Source organism: Microchirus variegatus (assembly GCF_963457635.1).
Source record: "Microchirus variegatus genome assembly, chromosome: 19".
NCBI classification, from domain to species: Eukaryota; Metazoa; Chordata; class Actinopteri; order Pleuronectiformes; family Soleidae; genus Microchirus; species Microchirus variegatus.
The window spans coordinates 9,665,056-9,692,637 of NC_139820.1; the positions used below are offsets into that span (position 1 = coordinate 9,665,056).

At 39.9% G+C, this 27,582-nt stretch overlaps 1 protein-coding gene across 1 annotated transcript; it reads right to left on the reverse strand.

Annotated features, from left to right (window-relative positions):
- Positions 1–211: 211 nt before the first annotated feature.
- LOC310940963 (complement C3-like) lies at positions 212–27,209 on the reverse strand (the record flags this gene model as incomplete). Its single annotated transcript, XM_083906034.1, has 44 exons — positions 212–311; positions 646–781; positions 1,025–1,108; positions 1,223–1,315; positions 1,968–2,057; positions 2,947–3,049; positions 3,263–3,352; positions 3,466–3,556; positions 4,085–4,133; positions 4,232–4,313; positions 4,413–4,475; positions 4,572–4,727; positions 4,815–4,892; positions 5,273–5,358; positions 5,708–5,858; positions 7,581–7,670; positions 7,775–7,934; positions 8,066–8,141; positions 8,429–8,632; positions 8,751–8,840; positions 8,950–9,013; positions 10,275–10,487; positions 11,335–11,474; positions 11,944–12,032; positions 12,108–12,432; positions 12,631–12,699; positions 13,585–13,714; positions 14,005–14,160; positions 14,313–14,507; positions 14,591–14,685; positions 14,796–14,895; positions 16,354–16,500; positions 16,618–16,733; positions 16,851–16,971; positions 18,272–18,374; positions 18,509–18,596; positions 18,682–18,764; positions 18,991–19,079; positions 19,262–19,356; positions 19,534–19,696; positions 20,021–20,216; positions 21,285–21,355; positions 25,943–26,070; positions 27,050–27,209. 44 exons carry the CDS (start codon positions 27,207–27,209, stop codon positions 212–214), a joined length of 5,208 nt encoding a protein of 1,735 aa, XP_083762160.1.
- Positions 27,210–27,582: the final 373 nt, after the last annotated feature.

Genomic DNA, 27,582 nt, shown 5'->3' on the forward strand with positions numbered 1-27,582 from the left:
TGGTGTGGTACTTATTATTTTATACATCATAATGTTATATGTTAATATGTGAATGCTCGCTATAACCCAAATTGCCCCTCAACGATAATAAAAACACATTGAGCCTTGATCATACAACAGTGAAAGTTTAGCATGGAAAAATGCTAAAAAAAAAAAAAAAAAAAGGGAAAAGGAAAGGTCCTTTCCTGGAGTTGCACGACCATGAAAAATATTACATGGCCAAACACATTGGCCTGTGTTCATCATATTCACACTCTGCGTCTGAGGGCCAGTCCTCGATCCAGGTTCTCTCACTGACCGCATACTGATCCCTGTAGGGAGAGAAAGATCATGCTGTAAAAACAGAGTAAAAAATAAACCAACAAAAGAATATATGAAGAAAAAATATTTGTAGCAACACGTATAGACTTAAAGCTTCTGGAGATTTTTGTTGATGTCATTTACTCTTGTTTTACAGAAATGATGTGACATTACATTATGCTGCATCCTGCCACTGTCTGTCTTGACATAAAGTAAGTCACTTCCTGTGTGCGGCATGAGAATGTCCCGGGTGACACAAGATCTAACCACCGCAGTTTGTTTAGTATAACACTCACTGATGGAATGGGAATATGAACAACATATCTGATCACACACACAACTTACAGTTGGTCCTTGTAAATATCCTCTGATGTGCCCATGATGAGATACGTTTTGCCTTTAACCAGATCTAAAGCCTCCCTGCAGTGAGGGTAGCTGAGGAATTTGCGTAGTTTACCCAGGGGACCAACGTCTTTACATCCTGTTTCGTTTTTGTTTTTTAAATACACCACAAGAGAAAGAAGAGAATTCTGGATTCAATACACACATCTTAAGCATTTGTGTAAAACATGATTATCATTAAATCCCCATATCTCCCAAATGGATTCCAAAAGGAGAAGTTGGTCATTTTATGAAAATGGCTTTATTTTGTAGCCAAGAATAAGATGAGGGCTTTGATAACACTCATTTATAATGTAATACATTTGAAGCAGTTCACACCCACCTGCTTTGATCACTCCCAGTATCCGCATTGTGTAAATATCAGTGTACAAAGCATCTGTGAATTCTTCCACTCTCACTTTGTACGCTGAGGACAGATAAGTGGCAGATTAGTTTTTCACTTATGAACCTCTTCTTATACAAACATTCAGGTCATTCATAGTTAAAAAAAATAATGCAGATCATTCACACTGAGTCTTACCAAAATCTATTCTGCTGGTAGGTGTAGTCTCAGAGAATTTAGCTGTGCGCTCCACATTGCCGATTTTATCCTTCTTCTGCATGCTGCAGTTCTCTGGAGATAGCAGACACACAGTAAAGATACAAACAATAACATGCTAAGTCTCTGGGAAAGACAAAAAAATGCTGTACATACTGATGCACGCTAGGATTGTGTGAATTGGTCTCTCTTATTGATCATTTCAGTGTGATCATATGCCTTTTTCTGCAATTTGTATTCTTTTTTTTGTGTATTTTATTTCCTTTACTGGGCAGACTTATCTGTTTCCCTTTATTTCACCTGGAGCTGAGAGCCTAAGGTGGTGTCTCCATCTGACCTTCATTCTGACGTGTGTGGGAATATGAGTGTGCACGTTGTGAATCAGGGGGACTCCCTTGGGATCTCTTCCCTCCTTTGCCCTCATCACCACTGGTAAGCCTCGGCTAATTAATTTTTGGAGTAAAGATTATTGTTGAATGGAACTCTGTCTCTGGCTCATTGCCTTGGTATAATGAACCTGTGTGCCCTTATGTGGCAGGAATGTAGATCTGGACATCATGAGTGTGACAGTGGAAGTGGAGATCATGACGACGTCTAGTGTTTTTGAGGGCGAATATTTATAGGATGAGGAGGTGATGTTTTAAACGGCAGAATGATCAGTGCCTCTTGAAGCATGATATTTGTAGTTGCTTGAGTACTCTCAGGTGCATCTTCAGAGGGTGTTTACCTTCAGCACATGTGCATTCTTCATTTGTACAGAGCCTCAGCAGCTGCCCATCTTTCCTCTCTGGACGGTAGAATTTCACACATTGTGTTTCTGCAATGACACAGACACACACTGAAGAAATGTGCATTAAATCTAACACTGTTAACAGTTCTAATCTGTCTATGTGCTCTCTATCCAGATCTATCCAAGTGTTTTTAAGGCTTACGGTTAGGGCTGTAATCAACCAAAGAAACTCTTGGTCGACTAAAGCCCTGAAATTTCGACCAAAAATCGACTAATCGACGGGGTGGGGGGTTCTTTGCGGGTGCGGGTCTTTTATTCTGAAAAGACCCGCAGCCGCGGCTGGAGTTCAACAGAGTCTGACGGCTCTGACAGCGTTTTGTATTATGTTCATCTGCGCAATACCATAGGCCGTGATATCCGACAATAACTAGTAATATCAGCACAATAAGTGTTGAGGAATACAGAGCCAGACTGTACAGCGCAGCGCAGCTTCGCGGCTGAGACACAAACAGACCGCGGGACGCTGCCGCTGTTACGAGCGGATGCGCCTGCAGTTATAAAAACAGTTATATAAAACTAAACTAGACTAAAACATGGAAATATGCTAATAATTCTGATATGTTCATACTCAAAACGGACGGAGCAACCTAAGCTTAGCGTTTTTAAATGGTATGTCATGTTTGGCAACACTAATCAGTCTGTCGCTCATGAGCCACGGAGCGACAACAACCCACTGGGCTGGACTAAACCAAAATAGTGGAAAACAAGGGGGGTGTTCTCTGAAGACAGGCTGTTACCTGTGAAGCACGGGTGCTGTAAAGCATCCCCTATTAGCATGTGGTACTTTCCTCCTAATGAAATTCACCATAAAAAAAATAAAATAAAAAAATTTGTCGACCAATCACAATTTTGGTCGAGCGAGAGCGTGTCGACCAATTAGTTGACCAGTCGACTTTGACTTTACAGCCCTACTTACGGTCATAATATTCATAGACAGACACAGCCGCTGGTTGCAGGACGCCCACTTTCAGAGTCTGGTGGATCCTAAAAGTTATCTCCTCTGATTGTGTGTGAGAAACCTGTGGAGAAAAGTAAAGCAAAGATGAGAAGTGAGGTTGTCTGAGAGGTCTGGGACAATACGCTTTTATCACAATACTTGGGATCTGATACAAATTAGAATTGCCATTCTGATTTATTGTTATTCTACAAGTTTAGTAAGTCACTAGTATCAATAATTACATTTTGTATTGATTTTTCTATTTTTTTGTCACTCCTATCGTCTAATGTCTTACCTTGTCCAGGTAGATGATCAATGAACCTCTCTCTGACAGAACTGTGTTCATCTCGTATTTTGCAATGGTACGAGCTCGTCCTTTGGCCAACTAGACACAAGCATACAGTCAGATACCTTTCTAAGCCATGGACATCATGTTTTTTCTTGTTCATTGACCAGTGTGTGTGTGCATGTGTGTGTGTGTGCGTGTAAAAATCTTACTAAGTCCAGGTCGTTTGTGTTGACAGTGAAGCCAGTTAGTAAGCCAATATCCAAGATTGACATAGTTGCATCATGATCCTTGTCGTTATATCTGTGCAATAAATGGACAAATTAAAGAAAAAAAAAATTGCTTTACAAGTCATTAGTTTGTGTTTGTCGTCACAGGGGTTTCATGCAGCTGTGCTATGATGACCCTGCCCACATTGAGGAGGACAAAAGTAATGGAAAACAACTTGCCTGATACTAAACTGAGTGGAGCCGAGTCATAGGAGAACTGTACAGGGTTAAATGTTTTTGCTTTCTTTCTTGTAGTTGTGTTATGTATTGGGTTTATTTGGGAGAAGTCATTCACAACTGTTTAACCAAACTCCCACTCCCAAATGTGAAATTGTAGTCAGTTAAGACTGCTGTTGAAATTTAGTGTCACAACTCCATAAAGCAAGGCCTTTGCCCTAAGTACACATAAAAGGCTTTTTCTAAGGCTACAAAAAGGTGATTTTTATTTCAAAGTTATTATATAAATACAGTTATGGGTAGTAAATTACGTATCTGGTAATTAGCCCTCTTTAATGTTACACATTTACCTGTAAAATCTGCATAATGTAATAGCCGTACTTACAGAACTTCTATTTTCAGTTTGTATATCACCTCATCCTCGGAAATGATGTCTGGAAAAGCAAGAAACCAGACGAGCATTTCATCTTCTGTCATGGCAGAAAAGTTCTTGGCAGAATAATTTCCAAATAGCAGGGGGGCAAAAAATTACCTCTAATGATCTCCACTGACAAGGTAAACTTGTCACAGTCACTCGCTTTTTCTGTTGGCAGAGCGTAATACTGTGACACCATCTGTTAACACAGGAACAAAGTGAATTTTTATGTTGCATTTTATATTATATTGGTTTAATAGAATGTATTCCTGAAAAAACAGAAACATGCTTTATTTACCTTCAGTGTTGCTTCTCCAGTTCCTGTCGCAGTCACTTTAATGTCCCTGTTTATATCATTGAACTATGATCAAAATAAAAACAAAAGGAACCAGATGATCAGAAAAACACGATTGATAACAGCCATTGACAGTGTGTGTGACAGAGTGTGCACGCTTACTCCTGATGTTCTGGTCATGTGGTGGTTGTTCCTGTTGAAGTTGATCTTCTTTGGCTTGGACCTGTTAGGCAAACGGATCTCCACATTCAGATCATACTCTGGTTCTTCAACATTAGCCCAGTATTCTGCTACAGCCTGGTACACTACCATCGTAGCCTGGACAGAAAAGGGAGAAAAGAATATATAGGTTATGTAAGAAAAGAAAAAAAAAGAGCTAGAGGTCAAGTTGGGATGTCCTGTTACCTGAGTTGAGCCATAACTTCCCCCAGGCTCCATCTGTTTGTTGAGCCATTTCACAATAGGTCGAGCATCTTCAAAGGCCTTTATGAACAGAAGGTGAGACAATGTTTGAAACACACCATATAAAGGTCTGTGGAAATGTTAAATAAATGAACCAAACCACCATTGTGATATTTAAATCTGTATTAAACACTCTCTCCTGAGCAATTCATGATAAAGATTCAAGGTGGATTGCATCCAAAGAGAATAATGTTAAATTTATATAAAGTATTGTCCAGAGGAGAAAGCACATGTTAAACAAAATGGGAGGCGGTGCTTGAATTAAAGATTAGTGAGGTTTGGGAAATATAGCTTTAAACATTCATAAGGTCACTAATTCAAACATATGGAAGGAGTTGTCGTGAAAAATTGCAAAATTGCAATTTTTTTTCAGGACCCACAATGAACTTGCAGAGACTCACCTTGGCCTTGACCAGAGCAAGAAGAGCATAAGCTGTGGCCTCTAATGTATAAACATGTCCTTTAGGAACATTCCAGTGGGACAACTCTGTAAGAAAAACACAGGCCAATAACTTTTTCATTATGGGGCAGAACTTGTGCCAAATGTCATCTGATACGGAAAATGTTATCTCACATTCAGACCGGCAGACATGAGAGCGCAATTGAGGAATGATTTTAAAGGCCAATTCAGATATAAAAAAATCAAACAAACTGTTTATAGTATAAACAAGTTAATATTTCTGAAAAAACCCCAAAAACATTTAAAATGAATTCCCATTGAGTAGGACTGAAACCTACAATATTTCTATCTTTGGCTAAAATCCTCACATTAATGTGTCACTATTTTAATGTCAGGCTAATTTAATGGTAACAATTATTCTTGCATGTAACTGCACCTGGGGAAGCAAAATTGTAGAGGATCTCTTTGTTCAGTTGGTTTTGGTTGGCCAGGGCGTATGATGACATGGCTACAGCATATGGGTTGGTGAGGCTGGACAAACGCTTCTTCAGGTAGGCCACGGCTTTGTCAATACTTCGAGGCAGACTCTGGACATCAGGAAAGCAAAAAAGAGAGAAATGATGGGAGGACTGAGTGACAGATAAACATCAAGTATCCAAACAAGAGAGGATGAGACAACAGTCATACACCTGGGGCCTGTTTCACAAAGCAGGTTCAACAAACTCTGAGTCTAACCCTGAACTCTGAGTTGATCTACACTTAGATAGGAAACTCTGAGTTTTCGGTTCCACGACAGCTGATTTGAGTTAGTTTGTTCAACTCGGAGTAGTTTCACCTGGAGTTAAGCGCGTGCACCACAAGTATAAAAAGACAGCATGAATGGAGCCCCGTTTCGACGAGTCATCATGACAACGGGGAAGCGGAGGGTGACGTTCTTCACCCCATTGGATTTGAAAATATTAATGCGTGAGTTTGAGCATGTTTTTAGAAGGAAGTGTAACACAGCAGAGAGAGAGAACACTGCTGCTGATGCGGAAGTTTAAATGTCGTCCTTTGCACAATTACAATAATATTACAGGGGGAAACTGCTTGAGTTGTAGACTATTAATTTATTTATTTCATTTAGGTGTAATCCCGCGGGGGAGAAGGGCACTTGGCAGCAGTTTAAGATGAAACATAAAAACATTGTTCAAACAGGTAAAACCTCGGTATAATCTCATGGGATTAACCTCATTTTGATCATGTTTTACATAAAGTAAATATGAAGTAGCTGTTTGATTGTACAGTTGTTTTATCCCCAACATAATGCTGTTTTCACACATAAATGACTTCTCATTCTTTATATCACGTTCAAGTGCTCTGCATCTATGACGTTGTATAAAATAAAAATTTGTAAATTTGTAAGTAAAAAAAAATTATTAAAAAAAACCGCAGCGCAACACACAATTCCTGCTGTGATGTGAGAGCATGACTCCGGTTGTTAATGTTGAAATGTAAGGACGGATTAGGTTGTGAATGTAAATGATGAACTGTGACGTGAAACAGTTCCGCTCAAAAAGAAAAGTGTCTGGAAATGTTAGAACATCTATGAGGTCTGATAATCATCTCCTGACGAATATTTAATTCTCTGCGCAGTAATGCTGCACCTTCATCCACAGGATCACTGTCAAAAGGACATGGTTGTGAAAATAGTCTCCACCTAATATAACTTCTAATGTAGACGCAGAACAGACGCAGAACTATACTACGCCAAAACTCTGCTGACTGAATGAATGAGGAAATCAAATACCGTGTGTGACTGAAAGAGGGCGGAGACAGAGAGAAACTCAAGGTTTGCGGAGAAAAACCTGGTCCCGACCAGGTTAGGTTCAAAGAGCATGTTACCATGGTAACTGACCGAGAGGTTAAGTTATCTCTCTCTGTGAAACAGGCTAGAGTTACTCCTCTTTCTCTGGTTTGACTTACCTCCCTTTGTGAAACGGAAAACTCAGAGTTTCCCTCATTTCAGGGTTAACAGACTCAGAGTTTTCACTAAACCTGCTTTGTGAAACGGACCCCTGAATGTTGTACCTTCTCTGTAACTCTCGAGCAAGTAATGAGGGACATAATCGTTGTATGCACGGCATGTATTGTATCAGAGGGGTGTCTGGTTAGGTCAGTCAAGCTTTAATTTATTTCTTATCGCTTTTGCATTAGGTGAAAAACTAATAATCGGTGCTTGACAGAACTCTGCTTGGTCCATCACTTATGTGGAGTGAGTGTATGCGATCACAGTGGTGCAATACAATGCATGCAGGTGAGGTACTCACTCCAACTGTGTAAGCACATTGCTGGTGTGACTCCTGCATGGCGATGAGGCAGAAGGCTGTCATGGAAGCATCTGAATCTGTGCCGTCACTCTACACACACACATCCACACAGAAAATGTTTCAATTTGAATTTAAAAAAGTGTGTTTTTTCATCTCAATTAGCTTTTTGTCTTTACTGGAATGAGTTCACGCACAATCATCTGTCCGTGGTACGCCATTCCGACTTCTCTGAACATGCCATCAGGCTGCTGTGCATTGAGAATCAGAAACTTGAAAGCGTCACAGATCACATTCCGCTGCACATCCACCAGGTAGTTAGCCATGGCAAACACCTTGACCACATGAGCTGTGAGCCTTTAAGAGAGAAGAGAGCGGATGATAGTGGAGTTTCATTTAACACATAAAAAATACACCCATCCTCACAGTCAGAGATAGAGGATGTGGAAACATTTACGAACGAGCTAATTTATATTTGAACGCCTCACCAGGTGCTACTTTTGACCCTGGTCCAAACAGCAAAAGATCCATCTTTTAGTTGGAAGGTAAGCTCATTCTTGTAGCCTGGATGCAAAGAAAACAATATTTTTCATTCAGCCATTCAGTCCATGCATCATATATGTATGTTATGTATGTTAGTTTGAGGAATCCTGTTCAGCTGACTCTTTGATTGACGGAGCCCTGAAAATCTTTTTCATTAGAGCGTATTTGTCGGATGGTAATTTTGGTAACAATGTTGGTGTCAGTGTCATCAATGCAGCTCTGTAGATCTGCACAGGAGTAGTTTGTTGTCTACCACACTGCTTGTTTTGACGCCATTTCAGCCACAGAGAAAATAAACATGATCTCACCGGTCTTGATATGCTGGATGGCTTCATATCTTTTCTCAAAGCCCACAGTTTCCCACTGGTTAGTTTTGTCCAAAAATATGGTTGCAATGACAGTTAGAGTCATCCGATTCATGTATTGCTCTCCACAGCCAGAGGGCTGCTGGATCAATGAACCCATCAATTTCCCACTAATGACGTTCTCCACCAATGGACCAACTTCACTCCCTGCACATGAATAACCAGAAAAATAAAAACCCTATTAATCAACAATACTGTATTAAAAAACACATTGAGTTGACTGTGTAAGCCTGTAATGTTTAAAATGCAGAATGTGATATCTCACCTGTCACAGAGATCTGTGTACTTGTAGGTGTGTTTGGAACCCAATGTTTCATTGGAATTTTACTATTGAGGATTTCTTCTTGTTTACCTCCTAGAGGAAGAAACAGGCACATTTGGGGGGTGGGGAAGTCATTTCAAGTCAGTTCAAACACACAACACAGAATGAATATAAAGTGAAGGCATTCAATGTATGAACTCACCAGGACCTTTGTGTGTGGGGTCTAGAATTATAGTCTGTAGAGACTTAGTTAGTACACCTTCAGGCTGGAAAAACAACAACACAAACATTATAATCATCAATTAGAAACATTCTGTCCAAAACCTCTTCTTCACGGTTGCCCCTGGTACTTGGGACAGTTGTTAGTTGCTAATGGCACTTTTCCACTAGCTCCAGGCTACACGGCACTGAGCGACACGGCACGAAACGGCACGCTTTAGTTGTGTTTCCACTACAGAGAACGTACCTTCTCAACGTGGGCGTGGTTATCACAACCCGGCTGCAACCCGGCTGCGCGAAACTGCTATGACGTCTTATACGCGAGACACACACGCACATAAACAATGACGGACGTGGACTCGTTCTGTTGCTCGGTCTGTGGCTAAGTGTTGGAATTAGGAACAAATTCAGATCTAAAATGCCTTGGTACCCCTCTCAAAAAAGGGTCTGCAGTGTTGAGTTGAAGTTAAAGACAGATATGCTGGTGTGTATACTTTTCTCCTGGAGAGCAGCAACACGTAACTTCCGCAAAGACTAGCTGACGTTCTCTTACTCTCACTCTCATACAGTTAGACTTTTAACACGTAAATATATACCGTCAGGTCCATAAATATTGGGACATCGACACAAAAAGTGGGAGGCACATACAGTATATATAGTATTGTAATTCCTACACCATTCACTTGATTTGGATGTAAAATGCTCTCAAATTAAAGCTGAAAGTGTGCAGTTAAAGCACATCTTGTTCGTTTCATTTCAAATCCATTGTAGTGGTGTATAGAGCCAAAAAGAAGAGAATTGAGTCAACGTCCCAATATTAATGGACTTGACTGTATGTTTTTCGGTCCTTTATTGTCGCATTGTGTTGTCCTTCTTAAAACATCCTTATTGATTCCATTTTCCCTCATTTCCAGTTCTTCTACCAATAGCTGAGAGTACATTATATAAAATTGAACTGAAACAGAAGACTGCTTCCCAACTTGATTTTATCACAGTGCACTCATTTTGCAGAATTTATGGATAAATAACTGGGCCTGAAATGAGCTTCCCCTGTTTCAAAGACCAGTCTGTTAACCTGTGCATGTTTTGGATTGTGGGAGGAAACCAGAGAACCATGAGAAAACCCACGCACACACAGGGACCACGTGCAAACTCTATGGAGAAAAGCTTTTGTTCGACCTTTTTGCTGCAAAGCAACAGCACTAACTCTGTGCTGTATGCAGAGATGTTAAATATGACCTTGATTCTAATGTTAAAGAACGCTTTGACACACTGTTGTCGTTTAAATATGGTGTCTGTTTCTCTCACCACTACGCGCAGCTTCTTCATGACTCCATCATTGAGCCACCAGTCCTTCACAGCTGCTTTGACCTCAATGCTGAAGAGTCCATACTTCATGGGTATAATGATGAAGGGAACTGATCGTGTACTCTGTGGCTCGACTCTGACCTCCTGAGGATATCTTGTACGTTTAAACGCTGTACTGCACACATCCTCTGTCTCAGTCAGAGCCACAAACACCTTGGGAGAGAGATCGAGAAGAACAAGGTTACCAGACGCCACAAAGTGAATCAGCTGCAAATTAAATACACTTAAACTTAGACACAGATATTTCCTTTACTGTTTCAGAAGGAAATATCAATAAAATAACATATAACAAATAACATATAACATATAACAATAGCAATCTTAAAAAGGGACAATGATCCACAACTGATTTAAAGGAGCATTATGCAATAAATCTAAAGCAACTGGCCATAAAATAATCCTAATATGTCACAGAGACTCAGGAATAATGTTCATATAACAAACTGAACTCACCAACAACAACAGTACAGCCAAAATATTCACGTTAAAAAAAATATTTTGCAGACTGCAACTCTGCAATGTTTATGTTTTGAAATCATGTTTTGGCATGTGGCGCCACCTACCTTAGGGTAGCCAGTTACGTCAGAAAACGAAAACCTAAAAGACCTCGGTATTTTGAATTTAAATGTAGTCACCATTTTTGGCCACATTCTTACATGGGGCACCTTTAAAGCTGCAGTGTGTAATTTTTTGTGATTTTTTTGCCTGCCTTCTAAACAGTAACATCATATGTATCCTGTCACTTTCATTTTAATACTCTGTCAAGAAATACTATCAGGTCTGACTAAGGGTGCGTCTGTGTGTACATCTATAGTGCAGGGCTTTATAGTGAGGATTACAATGCTTTGACTGCATTGGACATTTGTTTATATTTACTATAGTTACACCGTTTTTTGAAAAAAATGTTTTGTTTGAAATTGTTTTTCAAGGCTATAGATAACCTTTTTTTTTCTTTTTTAGTACAAACATACTGAGAAAAATATTGTAGTCACAGACTTACAGTGATAAGATCAGGGCTGTAGTTGTGGAGCATTGCCTTAATTTCTAGCTGCTCTCCACGGACAGCAGAGTAGGGCAGTCTAAGGTCGATGAAGAAGTCTTTCCGGACAATCACTTCTAACGGCTCACTGACACAGATTCCTTCAAGAAGAGGAGGAGAAGGAAGCGATGAGAGAAATTTCACAATAGTCAGGTCCAACCATAGATTATATATAAAAATGGACATTGTCTTCAATTTGAAAAGTGAAGTCTGGGAGGTTAGAAGGAAGTAGCAGTAATCCAATAGGGAAAATTCAATGAAAGTCTATGGGAAATTAGCATATGCCTTACTTATTGACTTATTATGACAGTAAACAATTAATAACGGTCTCAGTGACTACTTTAAGGTCTTCTTCAATAAAACATGATGTCAATAGTAAATATTGCTTTGAGAGTAAAACAGATTAAAAGGAAGTGGACACCAGTATGATTGACAGCTGACGTCTGTCATGGTGGTGGTCAAAACATGAATCTGAAGGCTTTACAATGGGAATTTGGTTTGCCACCAGATTGCTACATCCACTTTAATATACAGTCTATGGATACAAGTGAAACAACAGATAGTCCTAACCATGGGTTCTTGACAGACTAATGCCAGTGAACTGCCAGGTTGTGATCGAGTCATGTAAAGGAACATTTTTCATCAATGATGAGGTTGCACTGAAACAAAGAAAAATGTTGGCATTTTAGTGGCGTCATGAGTGAGGATGTGTGTGTGTGTGTGTGTTGCCTCACCAGTTGGGTGTGTGTTGAGGGCAAGAGGGCAGATCGATGTCTCTCCACAGCCAACTTTCAGGGAACTTAGTGCGAGACACTATATCATCGATGTCCGTGTAACTGTCGTCTTGGACCCATCTCTTACTGATAGCCTTAGGGAATTGGTCCACTTTCTTCTCAGCATTCTGTTGTGTCATCTCATTGCAACAACGCAGGAAGGCCTGAACACATTCTTCACCATCAGAGATGTACTCACTGCGCCTCTCACAGTTGTATGAAACTGTTGTTTCCCTCATGCCATCGAAACAACACAAACGTTGTTGAACGGTTGTATACTGACTCACTGTAAAGAAAGACAGTTGTGGAGGAGAGAAACAGAGGTTATAGGAGGAATGATGATGATTTCTTTCTATGCACAATGACAAGTTTATCCTTTGAATTAGGAAAAACTTAAGTCAGTCAAAATGTCCAACTGCAGACAATAAAATACCTAATGTGACTTCTCATTAAATCACTGATGATTGACAGCTGTGGTTCTTACTTAAGCTGGTTGTGACATCCATAATAGTGGTTCTTCTTCTCCTTCTGCTGGGGGTTGGACATTTTAGTTCTGAAAATGCAACAACAATACATTGAACAGAGCACAACAAGGTAAGACTACACTTATCTTTTGCAAAATTCAAATAACAATTTTTTTTTTAAGTCATGCCTTATTTATTGAACTATTATTTTCTCCCCAAAATAAAAACAAGTAAATTTTTACCATATGACTATATATAATTTCACTTGCTCTAATGTCAAATAATCTCGTCAAGCGTTAAAGGTGAAATAAGTAGTTTATAGTGACATCTAGAAAAGAGGCTGAAATTTACAACAACGAACTGCTCCTCTGCTCACCCCCTCCCTTCCCTGAGCGCTACGGTATCCTCAGCCTGTCAAATGTCGTCCTTGTCGTCTTTCTCCGTGTCAGCAGATGAGGTTCGTGAGGCGAGGGAGAGGGCGAGCTACCGCGGCCGTAGCAGACGAAGCGGAGAGAGTGGAGGCGGGACTTCCGCTACAAGTAAAGAGACGCTTGATTTGTTCTCTCGCGTTTGTCTATACAGGCTCCGGTAGAAACATGGCGTCTCGCTGCTAACAGTGGCAATGCAACAGCGGCCCGCGACCATGTTATTTTACATGACTTTTTGAAACACCACGAAATGAAAAAGAAACTATTATACAGCGACTAGACAATGCAGGAGCACATAATATGTATAAAAAAGTGGATTTTGGGTTATATAAACCCATAAATACTACACAGTGTCCGTTTAAATATATTTGTTGTCACCTATATATAAGTAAGTAGTTAAGTATTTAAGTAAGTGTCTTTCATTCTATTTCAGTAGGAGGACACCACAGTCGGAGTAAGGATTATCATATCTACTGTCTATTAACCAGTAAAACAAGGACTACAAAAAAAAAACTAAACTAAAACTAAAGAGTAAAATAGTGTCACCTTGTCTGTAAGGAGTTCCAGAAGCTGTGCTGGACTCAAACAACAGCCCAGCATCGTAGAACACATTCATACCATCCTTTCCTCCACCAGGGGTGCAGCCTGTGTCATATTTCTCCACAATGTCCCACACCTGAACAGAGTTGAAGACATTTTCACACAGAAATACAAACACACAAACCACAAACTGCTGGAGTGACAGTTTTCATTCTCCATCTCTTAAGTTGATGGATAGCATTAAACATTGAACCTTAAACTGTGTTGCTAAGTGTCTAAGTTAAACAACATCTGTAAACTTTCAAGAGAACAAAAAAGAAGTATCGATCTGAACATTACAATTACTTCAAATGTATGCATTTTATTTACATCCCTTTTTATGTTGTAAACCTTTTAAATTTATTAATAACTAAATAAAATAAATGCCTTTTTCTGGGTGAGGCGGTGCTTGTTATTCAGGACATAGACTCCTTTGTCAACGGCCACCAGTCCAACTGTGGCTCCTGGATCTCCAGTAACCTTCAGAACAAACATCTCTCGAGGCTTATAGGATGCAGCAGGTGCCGATGGTTCTAACTTCAGCTGATTGTAAACAAGAAGAAGACAGAGAACATCTTGTGTTTGTTTAAGCAATCACACACACAAACTTCAAGATTATTCTATATATCATAGAAATATTGTATCTTGTACATTTACTTAGTTTAACTCCACTATATCAATATTGTGTGTCTCACCGAGCCCATGCAGGAGTCCTTAACATCCACCCAGACAGAGTCTGATACCACTTCATTGTCATTTGGATGGTAGTAGGCGATGATGCGGAAAGATGGCAGCATGTCTCTGGTGATGGGAACGATCAGGGAAATCAGTACTTGTCCTCTTTTCCTCTTGTAACGGCCATGTTTGATCAACTGACCTCTGCTCAGGATCTGGGGACACAGATTTACACATCAGCATGGACCCAAATATAAGTTTATGCAGAACGATGAGTAGGTCATAGCATGTGGCTCACCAGGTACGTAATATCAGAGTCTTGATTTGACTGTCTGTTCAGGGTTAGGTAGACATTCAGATTGTCTCCTAACTGCAGTTCTGCTCTATCCACAACTGCAAAGAAAGATGTGTGATGACTTCTGCACAATGAAAATATTTTCATCGTACTTAATGTGTTAACATGTTAACCATTTGAAGTTACAGTTTGACACGATTTTATTTACCTATGTTGATGTAGCTGTTGCTTTTAGTTGCATATGGAAGAGCTACCATGGTGTCTGATGCTTGTCTTTCTGGTAAAATACGAGGATCACTGGTTTTAGCCTAAAATCAGAGACACACACATGTTTACAAATACAGTAATGTAAAGAAATATAAAAGATCTGTACTGTTCTATCAGTCATATCAACAGTGAACTACTGACAAGAACTGAAATACTCTGCTGAGATTTTAGACATTTCCCTGGAGATTAACCCACGTTTTTAGGATTGTTAAGTATTTTTAACCGATTTACAGTTTGGCAGTGTTCGGCTTAATCCTTGAGTCGGAGGTCTCCGGAGCACAGACTCAGTCTGATACAGTCAAATACAGTGGTAGTTTATGCAGCTCGCCGTGCTGTCCCTAAGTTTTTTTTAACTGATTCACAATTCTGCACTGTTCGGCTTGATCCTTGTGTCGCACATCTCTTACTATGATGGCATGCTCTTGTGGGTAACATTGTCCAAATAAATAAATACGATTTCGATTTAAAATCAATTAATCGCCCACCCCTACCTCCAGCCAATAACAGTGAGGGGGGCGGGACAAACAGGTTACGGACGGTAAACACTGAAGGACATGACAGGCATAAAGAGTGACGCAGAGGTGGTCTATTTTCTGTGAGCCACATATTTCTACAATAATTGTGACATTCACACAATAACATATATATAGCAGTGAATAGAATTTCTTAGAATTCATACTGTGAACTCTTGCTAATAAAATTACTTCAGCCACTTCAGCTAATGCAATCTACCAGGTCTGTGTCTGAGACAGTGTCATCTACTTTTGTAGTAGACTGGGAGTGCTGCTGATGTAGTTGCAGAGAATGTGTACATGAGTAGCTCCGTGTTAAGCTAGGTTTATGGTCGCCGTAGTGTGCTAGGCGCGCAAGAAAAATTATGTCATATCCTGTGTCGGACCGGGTGCGTCACCTCCAAAAGGTGTTCCCATTGGGATTTGGTCCTCCTTCTGCGCGCGCCAACTCTTCATTATGCGTGAGAGCACCGAGACAGTAAAATGGCCTTAAATTCATGGAAGGAGATTGCTACCACGTTCCAAAAAGAGGAAGGTTTTTGCCATAGGACGTGGAAAAACCTGAGTGATCGCTTTGTGAAGGGCAAAAGACGAGCCCACAGAAAGAGTGGTGACCCAGGGGGAAAAGCGCTCCCGATGATTCTGGTGAATCTGGGATGTCTGTCCCAATACGTGAAACACCAAGAGACAGACAGTAATTTTGAGACAAAGTAAAATTTTGTAAGCTATATCCTAAAATTCAATGGCGGAAAGTTTTTGTTTACTACTGTTGCTAGGCAGTGGACGCTTATCCGGCAGCACTCGTTGACCTCTTGCTTTATTCACTGAATATTTTGGTTGATATATTGGTCGTATTAAGATAACTAGATGATTATGCATACTGTACATAAAGTAAATGTAGTTGCATCATTTGGTGATCGTGCCACTTTATTTTAAATGAGGAAAAAAAGGGGGAACACGGGGAGGGAAGATGTTTCACAGACTTACAGTGATTTTCAGATATGGTGCACTTGCTCCTGTATTGATGGTAAGCTTTGCAAGGCCATTGGCTGCAGTCAAACCCCTCACATCACCTGGACTCACCACCACGTCAACACCTTGAGCTGGAGATTCATCTGGATTCACAACTTCAATCTGCCATGAAAGAAACAAAGAGCCGAACAATGAGAACATTTTCACTGTCCTTTTAAATAAATCATTAATTGATAATAAAATTATATTGTCATTACACATTATGAGTAAATCCATTACCGAAACATCGAAGGTCATTCCTGGTTTGAAATATTTGGGTGTTCTCTTTAAGTGAATGGTGTAGGGTGATGTAACGATCTGGATGCCTCTCACCTCTGCCTCCACCATTTCACTACCTGTTGAGCCGATGTAGAAACACACACACAGACACTTTAACATAATGCGTTTTACATTTTCTTGTTGATCAATGAAACGAAAATCATACATGATGTGACACAGACTGTTTTTCTTACCACTCTCTGTCAGCACACTGATTGCTCCAAATATGGAACTCCCCACAAGGTCGTCGATATTCTGGAAGGTCTGTGTGATGTGTTCCCTCTTCAGTTTGGCCACTCCAGCACCATTTTCAATCTAATATGATACAGAAAAAAATAAGTGGCCTTGCAGTAGACGTGTATCCTCGGTAAGCGGACCTCCCACTGAGTTCCTCTTGAAGCTGATGTTATGCGATAGTATTTGGGAATATCACACTGCCCTCCCCACCAGAAATCGACACAGCCCATCCAGCACTCCACTCTTGCAAGGGTAGTATCTGGTATTTGGCAACTTCAACTTCTTGACTCAATTATTCATATTAACGATGGGGTAAACAACCACGTTTAAACAGGATTGACCTTAATAAAAAAACCAAGGCTACAGGGGCCATGGCCTTCCCAAACGTTTGTGTTTATTATTGGACTGCTGTCTTGCATTTTGGTCCCCCTTCTCTGGCCAATCTGACTGTCCTGACTGGGGGTCTTGCAATTCTTGGATCTTCACTCCCACTTCCCTCATTTAAATCCATTTAAAAAAAATCCTGTTAAATATTCTCCAAAAATCTGGGCCCAATTTAGGAAGTATTTTGAATGGCACAGGAAAGGCATTGTTCGATTTGTAAGGTATGTTCATAGACAACAATTGGGCATCATTTGAGCAGTTGAGGGAAAAATTCACTTTTTTTCGGGTTACTTCAGGCAAGGCATTCAGCTCTATAACATCAGCAGAACTGACCATTGTTGACTCTGTCCTTATAGATCCACTTAAAAAGAGGGTAATTTCAACTCTTTGTGGCTGTTGGATATATATGCTGTTGGATCTTAGGAGTGCCCCCACAGGGTTAGGTGGTTGCTGGACACGTGTCCTGTTTAGCTATTTTACATCATACAACATTAGATTCAATTATATCATGTGTTGATGAAGTTGCCATCTAGTGGACACAAGAAGGACTCGGTTAATCATCTAACAACAAATCGATACTGTCTTGTCTTATGCTCCTATTGAACGGGTCACCGTAATCATTATCAGAAAAATTGCCCCCACCTGAAATTTTCTTCAGGAGCCGCCACTGATTCTGGATGACTTTTATTCTGGAGGCCTCTTATTTACATTCATTTACTAATTTCTATAATCTCATGCGGGCCGGTCAGGTATTGGCTACTTGCTACTGGCTCCAAGAGCAGGCATTTGGTGTAACAGTGATCTTATGCTCTGACTAGTACTCTGTATCTGTTTGCATTCTTGTAATTATTCTACCACAATGTTTACTTGGGTACATAGGTGCATGCTGTAATTGATATACTGTTCATTGCATATGTTAGTAATGACCATTCATCATTGCACTTTTGTAATATTGAAAAAACCCCAAAACAACTCATTAAGAAATTGTGCTCACCCCTACTCTCTGAACAGAGCTCGGAAAGCTCCTCTTCACACCACCAAAAACAACTCCAAATACCACGTATGCTGTGCCATTCACAACTTCACCAGACAGATACCTGAAGGCACAAGAAACAGTTCCAACGAAAGGCGGGCTTAAACAGCAACACAATCTCTCAATTTTATTTTCTCTTTCACTCAGACTTTAATGATTGCAGTTCTAAAATCCACATAATAAATAAAACATACGTACGTAGCTTTGATGTTAACAGTGAGATCTGAACTGTCCACATAGAAGGAGGAGCTCACAGGCATCAACTTCACCTCAAAACTCGGCAGCACTGGAAATATAAATTAAACTAAATATGTGTCCAACATCAGCAAGTAAATAAATACTTACATCATCTTCAGGTAAAAGAGACTCACAATATTCTTTGACTTCAAACTCTGCAGTGTAGCTCTGCTGTGGGTTCATGTGGAATTTGGCCACCACTTTCCAGACTCCAGGACTGCACATGCACAAAACAAATATAGCTTTATCACACAGGTTAGTTAAGATAGTGTATCTCTCTATTTATCTTAACAGTGTCAGGCTGTTTTCCTCCCGTTTCCTCCCCTCCATGTGAAGCTATGTTGATTATCCCCTGGATCTTATAACATTTTTTATGAGATGTTATGAGAGTGGAAAATATTTTCTGATCAAATGTATAAATCATAAAACAAAATAAATCTAACCTGACAACTTCACCAAGTTGGAAATCACCAGTGTGGATCCCTGATGTTGGACTGACTGTAGCAGCAGGTAAAGTGATTCCTTCAGGAGTCTAAAAAAAAAAAAACAACACAAAAAAAAAAACAGTGCAACAAGTGCAACCATTAACAGTGACACAGACCATGATGATCCTTGGATTTCATCAGCTATTTTGACCAAGAGGCTTGACACACTGTTGTACGCAGCTGAAGAGTAAAACCATGCTGTATTCTCATTACAGTTAAAATACAATACCATAATCTCAATGTCAATTAAAGAATCATGAAGATTGTTTTCATTCCTCTCCACAGGCTCCATACGAGGTGTCACTGCAAACAACCTGTAGAGAACTGACAGAAAGACAAAGAGGCTGATTAGACTGATTCCCTTTAAAATTGCAGAGTGTTAGAAATTGTCATGAATAAAGCCACGCAGTGATTCACAGTGTGTTCTGATGTCCTATCATATGTGGACTACTGTCACAGAGATGTGTGTGTTCTTTAGCACCGATGTTGTACTGAACACACCTTTACTGCTGGGTGTGTAGATGCTCTTGTCGGTCTGGATGAAGATGTAGCCGGACTGGAAGGACACAAGGACGACTTTCTTTAGCAGGCGGTCAGGGAACTGAGCTTGCAGGTAGACGTACTGCTTCATGGTGGCATCCGTGCTAAACTCTTCAGGGGGAATCTGAAGACAGCATGTACAGAGTAATCAGTAATGAGCAGCAGGACAGGTGTATATGATTAGACTATAGTGATCCCACATGGGAAATTCACTTTTTACATTTAAGTGTAAGCACTTAAATAAGATAAAAACATAACTAATGAAATAAAGACAGAAAAAAAAAAAAAAAACTTATGCGGTGTAAGGTTCATAGTAAGTAGTAATGATAGGGTTAATATACAATACAATATACACCTTGGGAAATGTCATTTTAATGATGAGGAATAATAATACAAACAAACACTCTAGCACTCATGATTGGAAATAAATGAATAGTGTTTCATTTACCTTTATTTGTCCAAGTGCCTGGAAGTGATTTGCACTGTTCAGGGTCACAGTTGTGTATACCAGCATCCTGCTCTCAATTGGATGGCTCACCACGTTGATCTGAACCTGTATGTCTCCCCCTGTACAGTCTTGACACTCCACAAATACGTTCTCTGTCGTTCCCACACGCAACACGTTTGGGGCAGACATCACCTTCCTACAGAGAACAGGAAAAGACAAATACTCTTGTCAGACTGCACCATATAATGTTAAGGATGCGGACAACTGTTTCTCATTGTAAGCATTTTATCTTAGGCTGTGTTTGATTTTGAATACATTCAATTTACCAGAAAATATATTTATTTGCTGTGACGCAAATGTAATAAAGATGCCTCTTTCAGTTATTTTGTTTAAAAATTTGAATACAACTTTCTTGCCAACAACTGAACTTTCTTTTGCTTCAAATGAGCTTCACATCAGCAAATTATTTTGTGGGCAAATTAGCTAATAATACAAAAATTACCATAGAATCAAAAGCATAGTCATCTCTTGGCCAGTGATGACAACAATAACAATAACAATCAGTGATAGAAATCCAGCCTTGGTTTAGTAAAAAGACAAGATTTTTAAATGAGAGAAAATTATTAAATAATAATTGTAGATCAAAATCAAGTAAATGCAGATATATGGCTCTTCTACAACAGTCTATATAAATCTAATTTTCAAGAAGCAGTTTGTGACTTTCTTTTTCTTTGTCAAAGACAAAATTAAAACACCAGATGAAGAGAACAAGGACATTCTAGGAGAGGATTTAAATAGAAATGGCAATAAAGCAAAGGAAACATGAAAAATATATCTGGTATTGACGGAATAACGATAGAAGTCAATAAAGACTTTGGAGGAAAACAAATATCTGTGGTTGAAGGCAGCCCGTGGCCAAGTAGAAAGGGCTCCCCCTACAGGACTGATAAAGGACTCATTTCATTTAAGGCGTAGAATGCATAGAATAATATTAAGTGTGAGTGGATGGTCAGGTTTGCAGTGATACTGGCATCATTTCAAAAACCACATGACCTTGACTTATGTAACACAAACTGCATGCTACACATCTCTTTTTATGAAAGACAAACGTGCAATATGGAGCTGAATTTAACTATAATATGAATCCACATTTTTTCCCTTTTTATTTTTATTAGAGTCAGTGATTTAAAATGAGGAAGCCCATTCCACATGAATCAGACAGACTGCACATTTGAACTTAAAGGGATAAAGCAGATCTACTCACATTGGAGAGCCGTCCAGAGAAGACACACACGCAAAGGCCAGAGAGGCCAGCAGCCACACGGGAGTCCCACGCTGTAAAAGATGGCCGTGAAATTAACAGAAAAATGGTGTAAAATCATTACATCAAAAAAGTGTAAATGGAAAAACAATGAGACTGTTTAATTCAGGAATACTTTGCAAAATACAAGACCAGGCAAGATTTGCTCTCTTTGCAGAATTTACAGGCTGTTATATTTTAAACTGCTTCAGAGAATACATTTAATTGATAAAAATGCTTTATAACAATAACAATAATAAGTTTGTCTGGGAGAAGGATGAACATTTTGTTCACTGTCAAGGTAAAGTATAATCTGACTGTATCTTGTCCTAAATGATCCACGGAAGGTTAAAAGGTATGTATGTAGGCCGAGTCATTTTTGTAGTGCAATTTGAAGCAGAAACTGGAATTAATTCCTGTTTCCTTGTTGTTTAAAAAACAGTTCAGCTCAGGACAGATTGTTAAGAATACGAACCATCATGTGAATCCATGTCCACAGAAGGTGACCTACGCAGAGCACGTTACGCAGGAGTATAAATTGGGCTTTACAGAGCGCGGTGTAAATGTAAATGTTTCTTCAATCAGTCTCACACAAAATAAATCACTGCATTTGATAGATATCAGACATAACACATATATATGTGCATACATAACACAGTACTGATATCTGTGTGTCAAGGTGCACATGCGTATCTCAGGCAAATTGTCAATTATGCAAATTAGGAGATGATGTCATTTTGCAACTTCAAACTTATCGTTTTATTATTATTTTTTAAATGTAGTACATGAGCATGTCTTTTAGAGGAAACCACTGGCTGTGTCTTGTCATAAAGATTCCACATAAGTTAAAGGGACACTGTAGTATTTATGGATTTAAATGACCCAAAATCCACTTTTTTATACATATTATGTGCTCCTGCATTGTCTAGTCGCTGTATAATAGTTTTTGTTTCATTTTCGTAGTGTTTCAAAAAGTCATGCAAAATAACATTGGTCGCGGGCCGCTGTTACATTGGCACTTTTAGCAGCGAGACGCCATGTTTCTACGGGAGCCTGTAAGGACAAACGCGAGAGAACAAATCAAGCGTTGCTTTACTTGTAGCGGAAGTCCCGCCTCCACTCTCTCCGCTTCCTCTGCTACGGCGGCAGTAGCTCGCCCTCTCCCTTGCCTCACGAACCTCATCTGCTGACACGGAGAAAGACGACGAGGACGACATTTGACCACGCTCAGGGAAGGGAGGGGGTGAGCAGAGGAGCAGTTCTTTGTTGTAAATTTCAGCCTTCCCTCTAGATGGCACTATAAACTACTTACTTCACCTTTACAAGGTATGTGTGTAGGCCAAGTCATTTTTGTAGTGCAGTGTGTTTGAAGCTGAAACTGGAATTGGGCATAATATATATTTCCCTGTTGTTTAAATAGGGCCCTATGAAATCCGTTTTATTTTTTTCCAAATTCCGTTTTAATTTTTTAGAATTCTGTTTTTTCCGTTTTATTTTTTTTTAATTCTGTTTTTTTATACCTTTTATACTTACTTTACCACCATAGAATGTGTGCTTTTTGTGTCAGTGAATAAAATGTCCACTGACTTCTCAATTGTTCAATTGTTTTGACTTAAGTTAAATCCTAATTAAGTAAATGCCAGTGAATCTTAAAACAAGCCATGCAATGCTGGTCACATTTAAAAGTAAAATAATTAACATAAATAAAAAAGTGGTAGTGCCCCCTCATCTGGTGCAGACGGATTTCTGCGCACCGCCCCTGCTCTGTACTGTTCTCCCTCTTCTGCGCCATGCGCTTCTCCGTATCCGACTGGATCGTTTCTCTACACGCAATAGTACCCCTACAACTCTGCAATTAAGGGAATAACAGATGCATCAGATGAGCCGATGTCTTTAGTTAACTGTTCAAAGAGAGAGAATGTTCTCTGGTGTGAAGTGAAAGTCGCGGGGAGTTCATAAGTTTCACTTTTGCGCAGAGACTTTCCAGCATTTATCAGGCGATGTTCCACAGTTTACTCGCCGTGTTTCGGCCACCGAATTATCGGTGCATTCCTAAATATAACATCTTTATTGACAATAACAATATAACCGTAATAATGGCGTATTTGATGGTGTGACTTGGGTTTCAATCGGCACCTGGACAAGGAGACGCTCGCCGGTTACATGCGGGCGCAGCGCACTTGTTCCGCGGTTTAGAAAAAAAAAGTGTATATAAAGTAAATAAGCAAGCAACACGCACTGGGGGAAACCCTGGCCAGGTGAGTGTTTGTGGGGAGATGCACGGGTGGTGTCACGAATGAGCGTTCCCCGGAACATATCTCCAGACAAACGTTCCTTCTCCTCACAATGACAGCATTTCAGTCACATTATGTCAATTTCCGCGATATTCCGCGTTTAACATTAGATTCCGTTTTTATTGGCCAATTCCGCGATTCCGTCCGCGATTCCGTTAACACGGAAATCATAGGGCCCTATTTAAACAACAAACAAACAAAAACAGTTCGACTCAGGAAAGACTGTTACGAACCATGATGTAAGGTGCGAATCCACAGCCGGTGCAGCCTGGCACAGGTGCTTAGTTTTGAGTGATTAGGGTGATAATAATAATAATTACAATAGGTCCTCACACCCTTGTGCGCGAGGTCCCTAATAATAATGATACCAATTTAATGATGTGCTCAATGACGTCGTCCGAATCCTTTCATCTTCCACTTGATAAAAGCTCACCCTATGATTCCTTAGCACATTACTAAGAGAAATACAGATAAGTAGTTCATGTTGTTTATAAGGTTACACTTAAATAACGAGGTAATAACAATAGGAACGCGATAGCGGCAGTTTGACCGGTGGAAACAACACTTCCGGACGAGAGACGGCTGCACCGGGCGGCTGTCTTTTCTGAGTTGAACTGTTTTTTGTTTGTTTTTAAACAACAATGAAACAGAAATTATGCCTAAACATATATATATATATATATATATATATATATATATATATATATATACATAAATTACGGCTGTCGGGCAGGAACAGAAAGATAAAGTATGCGAAAATATAAATGTAAAGAACAATAAAATACTGTAAATAACGTATACAAACTTAGTACACTTACATTACATTATAAACGTTTAAAAAAGTATAGTATCGAAGTTAAATACATTACTTGAGGGTAACCCACAGCAGTCAATTCCCACGTCTACTAGTTAGCGTTAGCGTCAGCTAGCATTCCGACGCTAATGTTAGCTGCTTTTCAGGTATGTGTCGCCGTTAGTTAGACAAAGTAACAGTTGAATAACACTGTTAATGTTATGTTTACATCATTATCTCGCCACTTACCACTGTCTTTCTTTCTTCTTCATTCTCTTTTTCTTCTCACTCTTCTCACTACCTGATTGATAACTCCTCTTCATTTCCCAACGGTAACTTCAAACAGGTTAACGTGAGGTGGGGCCCCTTTAGGGAGGTTTCCTACTGAGATGTCATTGCAAATTGCCTGTTGTTGTTTACGGGGGACGGGGAGGCGGCTGGTCACTGCACATTTGTTATAGATTTCGGTAAAAACAGCCCTCAGGCTCCGAGGGTCCCCTAACGGCTCGGTGCCCCAAGCAGTTGCCTGCCTTGTAGTGATGGGAATTCCGGCTCTTTGTGGAGAGCCGGTTCTTTTGGCTCGGCTCACTAAAAAGAGCTGTCTCTTTCGGCTCCCAAGTGGGGAATTTTTTTAACTTAAGGGCTGTATCGCCCTCAATATTGAGATTTTCCGAGACCACCCTTGGTAGCAAGGGCTACCCAGAATGCATTGCGTGTTTTGACAGAACAAAGATGGCGCCGAAAGCAGCGAAACGAGTACACTACAAATGAAGTATTTTCTTTGTTAATAGAGATAGAAAAATGATGAAAACCATTGTATTATCTTAGTTTAGGCCCATATTATGGATTACTGACGTCATTGTTGCGTAACATTTATTTTAATTTTACAATCTTTTGTCAATATCAGGCCGGTGCGGACAAGCGATCGCTATGGTTTACTTTTCAATAAGCCGTGGTGTGTGGTGACTGTCAGCTGAATATGTCTGTGGTTGTGGTATTTGTATGAGTATCATCTTATAACTAACTGACAATCTAATAACTTGACTGACAAACGGATCATAATAAATAATCGTGACGTAAATGTGTTCTTCTTCTTCTTTTTTGGAGTTGACAGACTGGACACAGCTTTCGCGTTATTGTGCCCCCCACAGTCTAAAGACGTATCTGCATTTAAGGGGTGTTCTAAGTGACAAAATAACCCTCAACACTTGGTTTTTAGGGTTAGTTAAGATTAAGGGTTGAGCTTGAGGGTTAAGATAGGAATTGGAATTGGCCCAAACACCTGCTACTCTCAACTCTCACTTTGTGATTACCTCATGTACAGTATATGCTGCTGAACAATTATCTGTGTGGCAACTTCCTTCCTTGCTACTCTCAATTGGTCCACTTGTGGTTAGTTTCGTGTTTTTCTGCTCTTCTTTTATTACACACTTTGATGACTTTGTCCTGTGATGACAATAAAGTGCTTGAATGTTGAATGTCTTACAGTAACACGCTGGCTCATTGCCCGTCCACTGCCTTTTCTCCTGACACACTCTCTCACTGGAGCCCACCAGAAACAGGTCGTCGCCACACATGTATTTCACTTTATCGTTAATCTTAAATGTGTTCCCTTCTCTCGAGGCTCCGGCTGGAATACCGGGATCAGCACAGTCATAAAAGACTGTGGTAACAGAAAAGGCCAAAAGATGAGTGTTACAGCAGAATAGATCAGGAGAGAGATTTATATGGTGGCCCTGAGGTGCAAAACACAAACGCAAATCACAAAACACACCCCAAATTAAAAAAGACAAACGCAAATCAAAAAACACAAAAATGTTAACTCAAAACGGAGACACAAATCACACAACACAAACACAAAAGCAGGAAACACGAAAACATAAACTCACAACGCAAACACAAAAGCAGAACTAACCCACACAACGGAAATGCATACGGACTGTGCAATGAGCGACGACAATGGTCAAACGCGGGAAACAACGTTTTTCGTTGTTGTTTTTTGAGTTGCGTTTCCGTTTTGACATGCATTCCCGTTTTGACATGCATTTCCGTTGTGTTGTCTGCTTTTTTGTTTGCGTTTTATGATTTGCGTTTCCGTTGTGAGATAATGTTGTTGTGTTAAATGCTTTTGTGTTTGTGTTTTCTGCTTGGGGCGTGATTCGGACTGGGGCTATCTGTAGTGTGCACTTCTACATGGAACGGCAGCTCTACCAAGTGAGCTAAAGTGAGTTAATGTTTTTGTGTTTTCTGCTTTTGTGTTTGCGTTGTGAGTTAATGTTTTTGTGTTTTCTGCTTTTGTGTTTGCATTGTGAGTTAATGTTTTTGTGTTTGTGTTGTGAGTTAATGTTTTTGTGTTTTCTGATTTTGTGTTTGTGTTGTGTGATTTGTGTTTGCGTTGTGAGTAAATGTTTTTGTGTTTTCTGCCTTTGTCTTTGCGTTGTGAGTTTATGTTTTTGTGTTTTCTGCCTTTGTGTTTGCGTTGTGAGTTAATGTTTTCGTGTTTTCTGGTTTTGTGTTTCCGTTTTGAGTTAATGTTTTTGTGTTTTTGATTTGCGTTTGTGTTCTTGATTTGTGTTGTGTTTTGTGATTTGCGTTTGTGTTTTGCACCTCAGGGCCACCGTAGATTTAGGTTCAGGACTTACTGCCATTACCACTACAGGTGGGAGTGGAGCCGCTCCATTTCCCATCCTGTAGACACGCACGTCTGCTTGAGCCTCTCATTTCACGTCCAGAGTAGCACTCATATTTGGTTTCAAAGTCCACAAAGTATCTGTACCGAGGAGGGTACACTTGTCCGTACATCAGCACGGGTTGTGGATATTCAGTGACTGCAAAACAAACCCAGCCTCCCCTCAGTGATCACGTCGAGGAGACAACATCAACATCACCATCATCACATCACTCACGTCTGCATCTCTGTTGTAACAATAAAGACTTGTTGGGTTCGGGTTTCCAGGAGCCGCCAGCCTTACACACTCGTGTCAGATGAGGATAAGGATAATAGCCTTCAGGACAGTGGTAAACCAACATGCTGCCTGTGAGCAGCTGATGGGTCGTCGTGAAATGACCTCCTGATATTTTGATGCCATCGTCTGTGCAGTCACACCAAACCTCACAACCTGGAAAACACAAAAGCAACTCTTTTCATGTTTTCACAAGCTCTGCAGAGAAGTTA